Genomic DNA, 18,518 nt, shown 5'->3' on the forward strand with positions numbered 1-18,518 from the left:
AAAGACCACCAACCTCTCTGCGGTGGTTGAGTGAGAGGCCCAAAGACTCAGCCTCACCGTGGGAGATACCAACGAGAAAGGTGGGAGGCAGGAGCACCAGCCCAGAGGGGAGAGCAGTACTCCATCAGGCTGCGGACGAAAGCTTTGTAAGTGGTCAGGAGCTCAGGAGGGCTGAGGAAGGACTTTGCACGACGGAGGATTCCCAGTCAGCGACTGGCTTTGGAGGCGAGGTTTGAAATGTGGCTCTCCCAGGAAAGGTCATGGCAGATAGTGAGACCCAGAAGCTTTAATGAAAGGACTTCTTCCAGAGGATTGTTGAGAAAGCAGATGGATTGGGGGGGGGGGGGTTCTAACCAGTCCTTTCAGAGAGACATCATGAGAGTGTGAGATTTGTCTGGATTGAAAGACATGCTCCACGTGTTGGACCAGTTTGTGTTCGTGACTGTGAACCAGATTCGTTGACCAAACAGTGGAGACGGGACACATTTCGTTTGGTGCACATGTACATCATCTATACATATGTTTCAGTACTTCGAGACCATTAGTTTATGATCTTCAAACCTAAAAGTTTCATGAAAAAAAAGTCCTATTTCTCGTTCAACTTTATATGCCTGGCAACTGTTTTGGAGACCAACAGCCATCTTACATTTTCAAAATAAGAAAATTATCATGTAAAAAGCCTTTTAAAGTCTTTTGTACCATTTTTCTGACTTCTTATGACTACAAAACACCCTACGTGCTTGTGAAGCAAGATTGGCGCGTCTACGGTACTGTGCGGTGGCCATCTTGAAAATGATGGCCATTTTGGATTTATTTTTTTTGTTTTGTTCAAATGGGCCTATATCACATTTATTTTAATGGGTCAAGACCTATATTTTCTTCCAATTTCATCCTTGTTGCCAAAATGTGCACAAGTCACAAAAATATGCATCATTTTCTTGGACTATGGTGCCGGTGACACTCACAAGTAGCTGCGAACTGATTCATGATGGGCTTGTTGAGCAATACCCCAAAACACGGACACGCATGAGAGATGCTTCTCTTGGCTGAACTGGTGTAAATTGAAGATTTTGGAAATGAAAAAAAGAAATCTGGTAAAGATGATGATTTTGGTCGTGAAGTTTACCTAATCTGGTAATTGAGCAAGTCGGGTGGTGTGATTACAATACCTCCACCACCGAAGGTGGACTGTGGTTATATTTTCATCCCTGTCTTTCCGGTTGTTTGTGTGCAGGATACCTCAAAACGTTGTGCACGGAGTCGGACGAAACTAGGTGGACACGTTGGGCGTGTCACAAGGACAAACTGATTCGAATTTGGTGAACATCCGAATACTAGAATTATTTGATTTTTAACTGATTCTTCACCGTTGAGAGATTGGACCAAAAACAATTTACAGCATGATGTCTCAAAAAATTATTGTGCCTGATATGTCCTGATATGTCCTGAATTATCAGGTATTGTGTGGTGGAGGTATGTGCTCTACCAAGTACCCTTCCAGTTTTCATTGTTTCCATCAGACATCAAATTTGATCTTCGGTTCATGCCCCAGGGGGTTGGGGCTTCGAGTCACAGGGGTCAATATATATATATATATATATATATATATATTTTTTTTTTTTTTTAACTCAAAATTTGGTATTGGGCCATTCAAAAATTGCATAACGCACTTTTTTCCCCAATTCTGACGCTGTCCTCCCCCCTGGAGCACAACATAACGTTTCAACAGACATCCCCTAAAATATTACCTAACGCTCGATGAAGACACCTCTCACTCCCACTATTTCATATCTTAATCCCAGGATACTATTTATCCTATTGTTGTTTTTTGGGGGTTCCAACAAACTATAGTTTCACAAGAATGACCTGCGACACAATGTATACATATATATATATATATATATATATATATATATATTTCACCTCCTCTGTCCACTCAACTCACTTATCGTTGCTCATGTCCCATGCTCATCCCATGTATCTCAAGGTCATATTGATTCATCAGTTACAATGTCATATAACAATGTGAAGTATGACACGAAAGCATAATTGGTGACTTCTAAATCTGTTTCTTTTTCAATGTTTTCTCGAAAATGTGTTTCATTTATGTTGTGGTGTCATTTGTCTTCAGAAAATGGCCAAAAAGTGCCATTTTCAGGGTAAACTGATTTTCTATTGACATGTTTTAAGTCGTTTCATTTGCAAACTGTTCAAGTTACAGCGATTAAAAAGAGCTTCTTTTGAAGTGTAATGAGTTTACTTGTCCTGCATTCATCATCAATTATATATATTGGGATTTTTGGGAGGGATATGGAGGCTAAATTTTTAATAAAAGGTCAATAGAAGTCAAATCAATCGTCAAACCTTACTAGCCAGATAATGGTCACGGAATTGAGGTTCTTGACCGAACTACTTGTAGACCAGTGACATGTCGCAGGTAAAAAGTAAAGGTGGTACAGCGTACCGCCAATAAGGCCACGCAGCATTCTGTATCCCTGTAATGACTTCATCACACTCATCGCTCGGAGAGATGTATTTTTTTTTTCTTCTAAATGTGTTCAATTGCTTTCATTTGCAAATGAGATTAAGTGTCTGTGGAAAAAGTAATGATGGAACTTAAATAAAGTGATTTGCTTTTATCATTAATGTTTTGAATTAAGTAACAAACCACTGTGGACACATTCTCAACTTTATCGATTAAAATGTCGAAAATAAAAAAATGTAAAAATAAAAAATGTATGAATGTCTCTGTAGACGTAGCCAAAAACGCTTGTGGTCACGCTGATCACGGAAAACAAAACGGAAACAGAGTACTAAGGGTGGTTTGTGTGCTTAATCAACATGTGCGCCTTGAGACACGCGCACGGGCCATGGCTTCGAAATGCTCGCACGCCGTCAGCTTCCATCGCCTGGATGGAGAAAAGGAAGATGAAGGAATGAGGTTGTGACAAGAGTTGGGAACCGTGAGAGAACCTCATCAGAGCTGTCAAAATGGAGGCTGAAGTGACAATATGTTTGCAGGATGATCCATAATCAAGTCCCTATTTTAAATATAGAAATGCTCTTGTTCATATAAAGTAGAGCATTACATTTCTTGGGGGGGTGTGAAAGCTTTTTATTGCCAATGATTTTATTTATTTTCTTTCCAATTGATCCATTATGGCAGAGAGGTGAACTGTTACTCAAAGAGTGTGACTTGCTGTGTGGTATGAGGTTTAGAAGTCTGTAATTGCAGTTCCAAAATGGTGGTGGCAAGAAATGGGAAGACAAGGCACTTTGGATCCAGAACCGAATAACAACAGTCACAAAAAGCTTATACCTGGTTCAGCGAAGGACGTATGAAGATCAGGAGGACAGACCACAGTGATAGCACCAGAAAACATTGACCAGGTGTGAGATATGCTCACCAGGAGCCCAAATAAGTCTCCCAGACAAGCGTTGAGGGAGAATGGAATAAGTTCTTGTGCAATTCAAGCAATTTTGAAAGAGGACTTAGAATGAAAACCATACAAACCTCATTATGTTTGGCATTTGTTTCCAGATTACTGTGACACAAGAGAATAGAGTTGTGTGAACATTACCTTCGGTGGATTAATGACTGTCCAGGTGTGTGACATAACATTACCTGGTCTGACGAAGCAGTTTCCCATTTTGGTGTTTTTTTTTTTTGTAAACAAGGATAACTGATATTACTGGTCAGGAAATGATCCAGAAACGATTGTCAAACACAGTCAAAGTCTGCCAAAACCGCTTGTTTGTTGTGGAATGACTTCAACCTAACTCAATGGACCTTACATCCTCCACGATATAATGAACAGACAGAGATACTTGGAAACGCTTCAAAACTTTCATCTTCCATAAATTCAGCAATGGGACAATACAGATGAAACAATTTGAATGCAAGATTGGAGTTCCTTGGGATTTGTGGACTTGGGGTTGGGAGGGGGGAGTTAAGGACTTGAAGAAGAAAGGGAGAGGGGAGGACAGAGAGTTGGGAGGGGAGCAGAGAGGGAACAGAGTTGGGAGATGGGGTTGAGGCTTTAGATGGGGGTGGAAGGGGATTGAGGATGGGAGGGGAGGGCTGTTTGAGGACTTGAAGAAGAAACGGAGAGGGGAGGACAGAGTTGGGTTGAGGGTTTGGCAGAGAGTTTGGAGAGGGGGGTTTAGGGTTTGGTTGGGGGGGGTGGGTTGAGGACTTTGGGTGGGGAGGGGGGTTTGAAGACTTGTATTGTGGAGTAGGAGCTTGAGGAGTTGGCATTGGACGAGAGAAGGTTGAGGACGTGAAAGTGACATTTTACATTATGTGCAATTTCTGTGGTTCCCTGCTAGTTATTATTATTATCATTATTATATTAATATACAATGCAAGCAATCACAATGTTCCAAATATTTTATTGAAATATATAATACAGGAGGAAGTAAAACATTTAAATTATTTACAAAACAGTATGGCTGTTGCTTTCCATCAATAAAATACAAACAAAAAGGTAAGACTCCGACGTTCCTTTTTTTGTGAAATCCGACCACGTACGTAAAAAACAAGAGGGAAAGCAACATCAAGGTTTATCGCTCTCAAAAGTCTCTTTCCATGCAAGCAAGAAGACAAGCCATTAAAATTAAGCGTGCACTTTCATTTGAAAAAAAAAAAAAAAACTATATTCCATTCAAAATACAGGATGCACCAAACAATGCACCTGGCATTTATTAGGCCAAAAAAGAGAAACGAAAAAGTACACAAATGGTGCAGGTTATTGGTGATTGAAAATTCATGCAAAAAGTCACTTGTTTTCCAAAATCTTTTTCTCCATCAGTTTCATAAGCATTTCCGAATAGTGTTCCAAAAGGGCGTTCGTTTTTTCTTCACTAGGAGAAGCAAGCTCGCTGGACTGCCCCTCGCCCTCGTGCGAAGGAGCGTTGCCCGAAAGCTCCACGGCCTTCTCACTGGGACCCTCCATGCTCGGTGGGCACGTCGGCGTAGGGGGTGGTGCAGCGGGATGTTTCTTGGATGCGGGGAGGTCGATAGAGTGCAGCTGCTCGATGGCGTCTTGCAAGGATTCCCGTAAGATGTCGCCCATGACGGCCTCGTTTCCCATCTCGTCGCTGGAAGTTACCTGCACTCACGGCGAGTCGAAAGGGCTTACAATCCATTTCATCAACGACGGCACAAGTTAGTTTAAGACATCTTCCTTTTGGCCTTTTATTCATGCAGACGTGAATATGCACCAAACTCGAACACATGGAAATGGTTATCGTGGGTTCAGTTTCCGGCAACCAATTCCAGATGCCTAACTTGCAAAATAACATGAAGTTTCATTCCAACGACATGAGTGGAAAGTGTAATGTGTGTCTGATTTTTGGGAATAATCTTACCTCTTTCGGGTAAATGCAAGCTGCGGTGTGGTGCGATGCCAAGCAGGCAATATCAATCAATTATGCATGCAGTGCACAGGTATAAGGAAACTACACAGTCACCTTTCATGGCATTTTCATGGCAGCGATTGGATTTTCACTTTTGAACTTGTATCGGATTTGGTAATTACCCTCGCCGAAGGATTCGGAGAGGGTGTTGCATTTGGGTCCGTTTGATTGTTTTTTGTTTTTTTGCCAGAAAGGAAACCTTTCCTGTTTACACCAACAAAATATTTAAATGATAAGTTATTTTGTTTAACAAGGATCAAAATAATTTTAACCAAATGAAAACAAAGGTACAGTATGTCACAGTGGGCTGGCAGGATAGTCTAGAGCATTGGCTCTTAACCTGGGGGGCGCGCTCCCCTAGGGGGGCGCAAGTAATTTCCACAGGGGGCGCGAGCCTGGAGAAAAAAGTAGGAATTTCTCTAATTATTTATGGAATTCTCTTAATAAGTGTTTGCATAATATCTTGATGACCATAAAAAAAAGCATCGCCTTATAATAATTTTTGTTTTCGATTCGCGACTCGGCCTACCATTTTCTGTATTAAAATTAATTTTTAAATTTAACATTTATTTAAATTTAATATTAAAATGTATCTTTTATTTTAATTTTAATATTAAGAAAATTTTTTCACAGATTTTCAGTACCCATTTCAAACTAAATCATTCGCAATGAGTGTAAAAAAGCGTAAATATCTAGATAATACATGTTCGATTTGGATTTGTGTCCCTCCAAAAGGGTGACACAGAGGTACCCCAGTGCGTCATACAGTATGCTACAAGACTCTGAGCAATGATGGCATGCGGCCCACATGCTTGAAAGGCCACTTGAAGCCAACGCATCCTGCTCTAGATGCCAAACCCGAGGAATTCTTTGAAACAAAAAGGCAGTCCTTGAAGTAAGCTAAGATGGACAGCAGTGGAGCATTTCGGCAACAGACTTCAAAAGTTGTTGAGGTTTCCCATGAGATCGTCATGTTGATTGCAAAGAGCAAAAAGAGCCGTAACATCGGAGAGACTCTCAGAAAACCAAGTGTACTGCGTGCAGCAGAGCTCGTTCTGGGGAAGGATAGTGCAAACAAGCTTTCACAAATCCCTCTATCAAACGATAACGTCAGGGAAGGATCGATGAAATGTCTCAAGACATCAAAGATCAAGTTCTCGACCAAGTAAGAGCTCCTCCTGTATTTGCCATCCAGTTGGACGAAACGACTGATGTTGCTCAGTGTTCTCAGCTCCTGATGTATGCTCGTTTCGTGTCAGGCAATAGTGTAAAAGAGGAAATGCTCTTCTGCCATCCCATGGAAAGTTGTACAACAGCAACAGATATTTTTCAAGTGATATCAAACTTCTTCCAGGAAAAATCAACTTTCGTGGGACTCGCTGGGCGGGGTGTGTACTGATGTAGCTCCAGTCATGCTTGGTTTGTAATCTGGTTTCATAAGAAGAGTGAAAGAAAAAAAGTCCATCTGCTATAGGTACTCACTGCATCCTTATATAGGATACCGCTATATAGGTGGAATACCTTTGCCCTTTGTCCAGGGGAATTGTGGAGGGAAATGGGTTGTGAAATTAGCACGTTTCATCGTCGGTGTAATTTCCCCCGACTTTCCAACTTTTAGTCCAACAATCCTTCTTTCGATCCCACCTTAATCCCTCCATCCATCAATCATTCTTTCGACCCCTCTTTCATACCCCCATCTATCCATCCATCACCGGTCCCTCGCCCTTTAGCTTTGAAATAGTAACTCCGCATGACCCTTCCCTCAAACCTTCGCCCCCACCCCTTTTTCATTCGACATCCCAAACCATCCCCCTTTCACCACCACGTCATCATCTCCGTACGTCACGAATCACCCTATAATGGGTCCTTGGGCATGTGCAAATCACTGTCAAATTCAAGAGGAGGAGGAGGAGGAGATTGGAACCATATTCTGTGCAGAGCGTTGGTGCTGCCTAAGCAGTCTCCTTGGCTATTGGGCACAATCCTGGACGGTTCGCCATTCCGACACAGTATACCAGCAAGCTGTCACTCATTTTGCCGACCTCAGAAGGATGACAGGCAGAGTTAACCCCACCTGGTATTAATTCAACAGCTGAGCAGGGTTTGAACTCAGGACCCCAGGATCCAAAGCCCACCACCATAACCATTAAGCCAACACCAGACATAAATTCAATAGACGAGCATACAAGACCCGTCGCTTTGCTGACGGGAATACCAATCTTTGCTGTGATGGTTAATCTATGGGGCAAGAACAAAAAAGGGATTCCTGGGAGATCCCGCCTTCCGTGCAGGGATAACCAGTGTTGCAAGTTGGCGTTTGCGGTTGACACATGTGCCCACGTAACCATCCAAACACGAACCTTCCTTCCTTTCTTTTTTGCATCACAAACCTTCCTACAAGGTCTCTGAATCCACCGTTATTGGTTTCATTCAAATCAGTTAATCCATTCTCAAGTTATAACACAACAAACAGACGGACTGACGGACAGACATAGTGATCCAACTATACTTTACCATTGTTTTAAGAGTTTTGCAAACCTTATGGAAGAGCAGAATGGCTTTTTGTAAGGCCTGCTGGAGTTCCAACGTCGTCTCCCGACAATGCTCCTCTGTGACTACCATGTCTGCAAAACGAAAAGAAAAACGAAAGAGTAAATGTGCAAAGTCGATTCTCCAAGATGTGTGGTGCATTTTAGATCCCAAAATGTCTGATGTGGAGAAGTCAGACGTGCAATAAAGCGTGCGATCCATCACCAGGTAAACGCCCACCACCCAAAGCCACCAAAATGAGACGAGAAGCCGTAACCGAACAGGTGGGAAAGAGTAAAAATCACCAAGGTTGTGAAATCACTTCAGATAAGTCTACAACCAATAACGGGACGGGACAAGACATACCTGCCACGGCAATCCAAACTCCAAATCAATTTGGCAAACCTTTATTTTTACATCCGTTTAGGGCGATTTTTCGTTTTTAGACAGGGAGCTCGGCCTGGCCCTGTTTAAGTAGCCAGTTGGGTGTGGTTCCATTTTACCTGATGGTGTGGTTCCATTTTACCATCAGTTCAAGGCTTTAAAAGCTCATTCTTAAGTTCCACCAGATCAGACGAGCACCCCTGGCACCCAACTGAAGTGACGCCATCCTACACATTTATTTAGATTTTCGAGTCCAGGCACCAAAGTCATATTTTCAGATTTGTTCCATCCTACGAGGAATGGAACAGAATTTAAGAATGAATAGAGATCATACTAACGAGCATAAGGATGACATTAATTAGCACTAATTATACCTTCAATTAGACACATGAGTACAAACACGAAAGTCGTCAGAAACGAAAGCTGACCATACATGCAACAAGAATCAGCTACTTCAGAGCAAAAATAAATCAGACTAAGGGTCTTGAGAATATATTAGAGTTCATTGGCAGTGCCATATTGGAAATGTATTAAGCGGTAAACATGTTCGACAAAATGTCCGTGAACATCCCAATGAAACTACAGCAAATGGATGTGCAATGTATGACCGATATCTGAAATTTCGTCAAGGGTGAGTCATCTTCATTGTCTGATGATGGAGACAGGCTATCATCACTGCACAATCACTGTCATTCTCTGGTTCGTCATAGAGCATGAGCTGTAGGGGAGCGTAGAGCTTCACCCTAGAACCAGACGATATCGTGGAAACCAACTGATAGCTCCAAACCCGCTTCCGGGGATTGATTGATTTGTTGATCATCAGCGTGTTCCCACATCCTTGCTCCGATTGCTGATCGCGGGACATGGAGAAGGAACTTGGCTCTACACGGTGGTAAACTGCCAGCAGCGATCCCCTTCAACTTACCAAGTGGATTTGGGGGTTTCTTGGACAGCTCAGTAGGCTTTATCAAAGGCAAGAAACCGAGCACAATTCAATGAGGTCTCATTCCTGAAACCATACATGCTACAATGTGAATATTTCAATGGCCAATATAGCTTGATCAACTTCCTTCAGGCCAAAGTAGTGAATGACTCAATGAATCACTCACTCACTTCCAGACATGTTGCTCATGGAATGTTCCCCAGCCTCACGGAGCTGATGTGGAGTCACACCCGGTGAAGGCAGAAAGGGCAGTATAAGTACTTTGTCCTATTTTCAACACAATAAAAGAAATATCCACATTCAGTACCTCCTTTTTGCTCTAGAACCCACATCCATCCAAATTCTGGCCCGATATTTGTGGCCGCCTGATATTACGACAGCAATATTGGTATCTGAAGAGCTCACAACAATGTTGCAACTGAACTCCGGTGGTGTCATGATTTCTCCAAGGTGGATGTACAAACGTGTATCTGCTTCATGATGATTGCATGACAGTGCCTCAGCCTCCTCTGCGACAACATGATTGTTCATCAAACTAATTTGTCATCAGAGGCGATCAAAACCTGGTGATTTGAGATGACTGGTCCAGATTCACTTCTTGCCCAATCTCTCGACAACAAGTTGGGAGGTTGACACTTACAAGAGGGTGACTTCGGGGCATCACTCAGCTTTGAATGAGCTTGTTTTGGGCCAGTGATGGAGTACACCATGTCGTCGGAGCCTCTCTTCTTCCATTCGACATCCCTGATTGACGAGTTGCATAGGTATCAAATGCGATGTCAATGCGCCAGTGATGTAGAGCAGTGATCTGGATCAGGATGCATCGAGCCAGGCCACCATAGCTGTGAGGTATGTTTTGAGGTAACACGTGCAATAATAAGTTGCCATCAATAACAGGCATCAACCATTGATGGCTCCCCAGACTTGACTTGATCCTCCAAGTATCAGTTTACTCCTTACTTTTTGGCCATGGCTCATCTGTGCAGCACATGGACAATGGCACAGGAGTCAGTGGACATGCGGACACCCCTTCTGATTCGTGGATTTGGCTATTTCAGTCACACCCATTGCTGACAGGTGTATAAAATCAAGCACACAGCCATGCGATCTCCATAGACAAACATTGGCAGTAGAATGGGCCATACTAAAGAGCTCAGTGACTTTCAACGTGGCACCATCTTAGGATGCCACCTTTCCAACAAGTCAGTTTGTAAAATTTCTGCCCTGCTTGAGCTGCCCCGGTTAACTGTAAGTGATGTCATTGTAAAGTGGAAACATCTTGGAGCAACAACAGCTCAGCCGCGAAGTGGTCGGCCAACTAAGCTCACAGAACGGGACTGCCGAGTGCTGAAGCACAGAGCATGGAAAAATCGTCCGCCGTCGGTCGCAACTCGCTACTGAGTTTCAAACTGCCTCTGGAAGCCAAGTCAGCACAAGCATTGCTCGTCGAGAGGTTCATGAAATGGGTTTCCATGGCCAAGCAGCTACACACAAGCCTAAGATCACCATGCGCAATGCCAAGCGTTGGCAGGAATGGTGTAAAGCTCACCGCCATTGGACTCTGGAGCAGTGAAAACGTGTTCTCTGGAGTGATGAATCACGCTTCACCATCTGGCAGTCTGACGGACTAATCTAGGTTTGGCGGATGCCAGGAGAACATTACCTGCCCGAATTGTATAGTGCCAACTGTAAAGTTTGGTGGAGGAGGAATAATGTTCTGGGGCTGTTTTTCATGGTTTGCGCTAAGCCCCTTAGTTCCAGTGAAGGGAAATTATAACGCCACAGCAAACAATGACATTCCAGACGATTCTGTGTTTCCAACTTTGTGGCAACAGTTTGGGGAAGACCCTTTCCTGTTTCAGCATGTCAATGCCCCCGTGCACAAAGTGAGGTCCATCCAGAAATGGTTTGTTGAGATCGGTGTGGAAGAACTTGACTGGCCTGCAAGGAGCCCTGACCTCAATCAACCCCATCGAACACCTTTGGGATGAATTGGAACACCGACTGTGAGCCAGACCTAATCGCCCAAGATCAGTGCCCGACCTCACAAATGCTCTTGTGGCTGAATGGAAGCAAATCCCCGCAGCAATGTTTCAACATCTAGTGGAAACCCTTCCCAGAAGAATGTAGGCTGTTATAGCAGCACAGGGGGGGGGGGGGGGACCAACTCCATAATAATGTCCATGATTCTGGAATAAGATGTTGGACGTGCTCGGTGTCCACATACTTTTGGCCATGTGGTGGAGCACATGCTGGAGATGGATTTTTTCACCTCCACCGTCGAAGGTGGACGGAGGTAATGTTTTCACCCTTGTCTGTTTGTTTGTCTTGTAAGCAGGACACCAAAAACAATATTTAGCATGATATGTCAAAAAGTTATGGAGGGATTTTGCCGAAACTTGATGGACAGGTTGGGTGTGTGTCAAAGATTCAGGTCAGGTCAGGTGTGTGCGCCAGAGCAACGCGTCGCTGCGTCCACTTTTCACCGGGCCGCCGTCTGGCCATCCCCCAGGCAGATGCCTGGCCCATCCCCATGTCCTTGAGATGCTGATCAACCTGCTGCAACCACGAGGCACGTGGTCGGCCCATTGGCCTCCTCCACCCGCGAAGCTCCCTCGCTGAGAGAATCTGGTGAGCAGGATCAGCGTCAGGAAAACGAACCACATGTCCATACAGCCGCAGCTGACCCTCATCGACTTTGAAGGTAAAAAATCTCATTTGAGTCTCTCTCAGCAACTGCTCGTTGGACACAAAGTCCAACCAGCGATAGCCAAGGATTCTCCAAAGAGACGTGGTACCAAAGGAATTATGTCTTTGTCTAAGATTCCTGGTCAGAGTCCAAGTCTCACATCCATAGATCAATACTGGAAGCACCAAGGACCTGAAGACTCTGACTATCATCATCCGAGTTATCCCATCCCATGATCAGCGCCACATCCCATGATCCAGTGAATCCATGACTGAGGCCAGACCCAGACGTCTGTTGACCTCTGGCTCACAGCCAGCAGAGACATGAATATCACTGCCAAGGTGAATCTCTCCGTGACCTCAGCATCCTTGCCACAAACAGGTACAGACAGGATAGCAGCATCCAAGATGTCATTGAAAGCCTGGATCGTAGTTTTCACCCAGGAAACCCATAATCCCAGCAGCTCCGACTCCTCGTTCAACAACTCAAGGGCTCCCAAAAAGATATCCAGAGTCTCCACAAAGATGACTGCATCATCTGCGAAATCAAGCTCAGAGATCTTGACATTTACCAACGATGCCCCGCAGCTTCATCTCTCCGACATCCTCCCCAGAATCCAGTACACACCCCTGATGAACTCCAGTTATAACTGGAAATAAGACAGAGATGGTATCACCACATCTCACAGCACTCTCAGTACCAGAGTGTAGTTCAGAAATCGGATCGATCAGTTTTGGTTGCACTCCACTAAGACCTAGAATCCTCCAGAGGACATCCCGATTCACTGAATCAAATGCTTTACAGAGATCAACATAGGCTGCAAAAGCAGCCCCTGCCAAAACTCTCGTCTGTGTTCGGTGAGGACCCGAAGAGCAAGGATACGGTCAATCGTTGGCCTCTTTGGTGTAAAGCCTGACTGCTCTGGATGCTGGTACTCAAGCAGCTGGTGGCAAACCCCATCAGGAATTACCCGAGCAAAGACCTTGCCCGGCACTGTGAGCAGCGTCACCCCTCGGTAGTCGTTGCAGTCTTGGCGATCACTCTTCTCTTTCCAGAGAGGAACAACAAGGCCCCTCTTCGAGTCAGTTGGGATGATGCCTGAGTTCCAGGCATAGCACAGAACTGCATGCAATGACACGAGTACAGCATTTCCACCAGCCTTGAGAAGTTTCAGCATGGATGCCACAGATCCCTGGAGCTTCACCCAATTTCAACCGGTTCACCGCAGCCTGTGCTTCCACAAACGAAGGAAGACTACAGTTGATTGGAGGGTCAGCAACAGAGATTTCAACAACCCTGACATCCAACTCAACAGCCGGTGGATCAGCCTGGTACAGCTGCTCAAAGTAACTGGCCCAACGGGCCTTCACTTCAGACTCCTCTGTCAAGAGCCCACCACCCTCTGCTCTAAATGCAGTACACCGAGGGACGTGCTTGGATGAACACAATGCGCAAATTCCTCTGTAAGCAGGACGAAAATCACTTGACCACAGGTGATGCTCTACCCCCTCACAGATTCCTCGCATATCGGCCCTCCTTGTCTACCCTCGGTGCACGTGCAGTTTTACGCCTCAGCTCCTTCAATAGCTCAGCTCTGCCATACAGCCTGACCCTGTGACTCTGGTCAATGGTATCCAGCGTCCCTTGGGAGACAAAATTCTTCTTTACCCAACGGTGAGTTCCAAGACGTCTTCCGGCAACATCAAGGATGGTGGTCTTGAAGGCACTCCACAACTCTTCAGGATCCTCCCAAAGCACCCAGACCCCCCAAATCTCCACTCAGCCTTAGCCACCCTCTCAGCCTTGAGCTTGCCAACATCCAGCCAAGGATGGGATGGTACCATTCTCCCGGATTTAAGCTGCAACTTCAGAATTGCTACAATAAGCCTGTGGTCAGTATTGAGAACTGAGCACTCTGGTGGACCCTGCATTTCTGGATCATCCTCCAGCGACCATCAATGATCACATGCTTAATTTCCTTTGCCACACCGCCAGCATTGGAATACCACTTCCAGCGATGAGCTTGTAGGCACTGAAACTATGAACCAGCCACTCTTAGTCCATGAATTATTGCAAAGTCAAGGAACTTCGTGCTATTCTGGTTCACAGTTCCAGACCCATGGCGACCAACACACACCTCATAACCATCCCTATCAGTTCCAGTCGATTCATTGAAATCCCCCAAGACTAGAAGCGTATCTCACCTAGGGCACTGATCAACCACAGACTCGAGCGCGGCGTAGAATGCATCCTTCATGGTGAGATCACTCGCCTCAGTCAGAGCATATACAGAGACCAGGGAAATGACACCCAAAGAGTGATGAATCCTTTGTTTCATAATACGCTCGTTGACCGGTGTTACCTCAATTATCATTGGAGTCAGCTTATTGGACACAGCTTCAGCAACTCCTTGGGCATGGTAACCATCAGAGCGACCAGACCAATAGTCGGTGTAACCACCCGTCATGATCTTGTCGCAATCCAGTCTCCAAACCTCAGAGAGTGCTGCAATGCCGATGTCAAAACGCTTGAGCTCAGATGATAACAGAGACAGGTGATCATCTTCTCTTTGGGATAGGACATTCCAGGCATCCACCCAAAGGGACCGCCTCAGGTTAACCCAAGGAGACCGCCGTCTGGTGGACGACACCTCGGCACCACCCCGACACACTCTCCCGCAATCTGACCCGGGAAGGTTACCCTGCGGTTTCCCTCCGAATTACCCTCAGGGAAGGTTACCCCACGGCTAAAGATGAATTGAGTCGATTCTGGTGAAGATCCGGATCCAGATACGAGAATTTTTTTTTAATTTACCAAATGATTTTTTTCACCACTGGGAGATGGAACCAAAAACGATATGCAGCATGATATTTCAAAAAGTTGTGGATGAGTTGGGTAGGTGACGAGAACAAATCGAATAGATTTTGTTTGAGGTCTCGATTCAGATCCGGCCATTCAATGCAATACAAAGCAGAAACTGTTCAGCCTGGCAGAGGAATACACTCCACCGAGTGTGGATCAAGTCTGCTTCCGTGCCAAGATGTTGAGCTCTCCCAGGAAGTTGTGTGTGTGCATTTCAACTTTCCAATTTTTTGCCTGTCTGTTTCTCACACTGTCACATTTGAAATTCAAGATTTTTTCTTCTTCTCTTAATCGGTTGCTCAAAGCAGGCAGGAACCTACATGCAGACCTCCACAAATTCAGCATACTGCCTCTCCCCCTCCTGGAAGAATGATAGGATGTACTCCTTTCCAGCCACGCTGGACGCTTTACCTGTCTGGATATTGTACAGCGCACCTGTGAGGGTTTCCCTGAATGGATTCAATGAGTGTTCAATGGCATACAATTACATGTTCTCCTCAAAAAGGGTGCTTTTAGCATCGACTGTGCTCATGCCTGAGATTTAACTCAAGGTTGTGACCAGTGATGCTCTGAGCAAATCCGTCAACATTCGTCGCAGGCGTGCATTGTAATCGTTTGTGTCTGCTGAAAGTCTCATCAATCTCGATGCGGCGTTAGCAACTGCTGTTCGTTCAAGTTTGAGATCGATGGAGGGGGTGGGGGGGTGGTATCCCAGAGCATGGGTCCCAAAATGTTTTTGGTCATGGGCTCGAACCAAAATTCCACAGCACCTCATGGGACACACGACCAAAGACATTTTAAACAAGTAAAAGCTGCAAGTTTTGCGGACGTCACTCCTTAAAAAAATATTCTTGCATGAAAGTTTATCAATTTGCTCCCCATCAATGCCAACATTCTTCTCTCAGACAATTCGGTTCGTTTAAGCACGAGTGTTACAGCAACAACGAAATAAAATTGATAGACATCACACCATCTCAACATCCTGCCGACATGAGGAGATAAAGAGATGCGGACGCACATCTGTCCTCCTTCGTGACTAGATGAGCACCGAGGAACACGGCTGTGGTCGGTGAAGATGGGGAGGAGGGTGGCGGAGGATGTGCGTGACAAAAATATTTGAAACTTATGCACAAAAAAAAACGACAACATCAAATGACGCCGAAAGCAGCTTGTGAAGCCAATAGCTGCGGGAGGTTTCATAAAATTTTTCAAAACTTCGGTAAATGATTCTTAACAAAGCGACATGTTTCGGAAACAGCAAAAGCAGTCGGTGAAAAGGGCCTGTTTCGCTGAATGTGAGCTGATTACCCGCATATATAAAGAGGTGCGTGTGCTTACCAATATAACAAGTCAATGAACTAGTAAGATTAAATCAAATTGATAAAGTAAAAGATCAATGAAATTAGTCCAGAGTGGAAACCATAACAGTCAAAAAATCAATAAGAAACGTAACGATCAAATATCAATGGCAATGAAATTCAAATAAACACAGAAAAACTCCTGTTCGCAACGAAATGGAAACAAAATATGACCAGAGAAAATATGCCGCATCAATTGCATGATGTTTGACCATCACCTCCTGCATTGATCCTTTCCAGTGTTTATCATTTATCAAGTTGGCCTGAACGGATAAATGCAAGAGGCCATGAACACATCGATAAGGGCAGATCGAATAGAATATTGGAGGGGATTAACTCAGGAATAATTTAGCAGCTAAATTAACACCATGTGATCAATCCATTGATGGGGGATAAGGATTTGCTCCATGGTCTGGACTGATGATATGATGCCTGCGGCCGGATGTGGATCACGGTCCAGTCCGCCTTTTGAGGGCCCTCGATTTGGAGAAGTCATTTTTGCTCCTTCTCACGGTGAAAGCGCACTTCTCGATGATAGCCTGAACACCGAGGTAGGTTGTTGTCCATATCTTGCAGATTTGGACCGTATCTGGTCATCCAGCATGTGTGGATCACATGATTGGAAATGAAGGGTAATCCAACAATCCTCACCAAAGCGTCCATGAATAAGTCGATGGTGTTAGTCCGGATGCCTCAATCAAGCATATGGTAGTCTTGGATGTTGTTGACATTAGTTCGCCAGGACTGCGCAGTCTCACCGTGTTCACCCCTCTGTTTTCTTTGTGTAATCACCAATACTCTCCGAGAAGCTCGTCCACTATTGGATTGTCCATCACCTCCTCTGCTGCCTCAGCATTAGCAGGTGTAAAGACCCATAGCGCCGCCATCACCTATTTGTCCAACTCGGTCCAGGGAGGAACAAAAATGAAGGACTTGGAAGACAATGGCGATTTGGAGAAGATAATCTGTGCCATTGAAAACTCATGCAATAAAATTCAGAGAAACCCTCATGGTTGCACTGTACAATATCCAGGCTGGTAAGGCATCCAGCTTGGTTGTGAAGGAGTACATCCTTTCATTCCACCAGGAGGGAGAGAGGGAGTATGCTGATTTCACTGAGACCTACATACAGGATCCTGCTCACTTTGAGCAATCGATTAAGACAAACCAAAATCTTCAATTTCAAACATGACGGTGTCAAAAGCAGACGGGCAACAAAAAAGAAAGCCGCAAAATTGAAATGCATGGGTGACTTACTGGGACAGCTCGACATCTTGGCACAGAAACAAAAAAACAAATAATCGATCTCCAACATGTGCTATCCTTCCTGCCGACTCCTGCGGCATTGTGGCTGTGCTGCACGGATGAAACCATGGCCAAAACAGCAAAGAGTAAACTTCGTCTTCAATACTTGGAGGATCAAGTCGAGTCTGGGGAACCGTCAATGGTTGATGCCTCCTTTATCGATGGCAATTTCGCATTGCAAGCTTTACCTCTGAATATACCTCGCAGCTATGGTGGCCATCCTCATCCATATCAATGCTCAATGTCATTAGCGCATTGACATAGTATTTGACACCTACGCAAGTCCGTCAAACAAGGATGTGGAACGGGAGAAGAGAGGCTCGGATGACATAGTCTACTCCATCACTGGTCCAGAACAAGTTCATCTGAAACTGAGTGATGCCCTGTATTCACCCTCTTAGCGTCAACTGCCCGATTTATCAACAGAGTGGAAAAAAAGTGAATATGGACCTATTATCTCAAATCACCAGGTTTTCATCAGCTACGATGACAAATTAGTATGATGAACAATAATGTCATTACAGAGGAGGTTAAGGCACTACCATGTATTCAACATGAAGCAGATACATGTTTGTGTATCCACATCGGATAAATCACGACAGCTCCAGAGTTCAGCGGCAACGTTGTTGTGAGGTCTTCAGATACGAACATTGCTGTCATAATCCTTTTCCACTGCCACAGATATCGGGCCAGAATTTGGATTGATGTGGTTTCTGGAGCAAAAAGGAGATATTGAATGTGGATATTTCTATTATTGTGGAGAAAATAGGACGAAGTACGTTAACTGCCTTCCCTGACTTCACCAGGTGTAAAGACACATCAGCCTTCATTAGGCTTGGGAAAGTTCCACCAGCAACATATCTAGAGGGCAGAGGTTAGTGAGAGAGTTAATGAGGCTTTCGCCACTTTGGCCTGCGAGAAGGAATTCGATGAAACTACACTGGATGCCATCGCGATATTCACATGCAGCATTGCACGGTTTCAGGAATGAGACCTCCTTGAATCATGCTCAGTTTCCTGCCTTTGATAA

At 44.7% G+C, this 18,518-nt stretch overlaps 1 protein-coding gene across 4 annotated transcripts in view; it reads right to left on the bottom strand.

The window, feature by feature from the left end:
* Window positions 1-4,375: 4,375 nt before the first annotated feature.
* The window catches only part of MAPKBP1 (mitogen-activated protein kinase binding protein 1), a 148,466-nt gene continuing 134,323 nt past the window's right edge, over window positions 4,376-18,518 (bottom strand). For all 4 annotated transcript variants that reach the window (XM_085856233.1, XM_085856235.1, XM_085856234.1 and 1 more), the window contains 2 exons: window positions 7,957-8,042; window positions 4,376-5,111 (listed from right to left, as the gene is read on the bottom strand). In XM_085856233.1, coding sequence (XP_085712359.1) covers window positions 4,779-5,111; window positions 7,957-8,042 — 419 coding nt within the window. In that variant the 3' untranslated portion in view covers window positions 4,376-4,778. The remainder of the gene's footprint in view (window positions 5,112-7,956; window positions 8,043-18,518) is intronic.

This window comes from Eptatretus burgeri, chromosome 15 (assembly GCF_056783735.1).
Source record: "Eptatretus burgeri isolate ZD-2024b chromosome 15, Ebu_testis_v1, whole genome shotgun sequence".
NCBI lineage: Eukaryota > Metazoa > Chordata > Myxini > Myxiniformes > Myxinidae > Eptatretus > Eptatretus burgeri.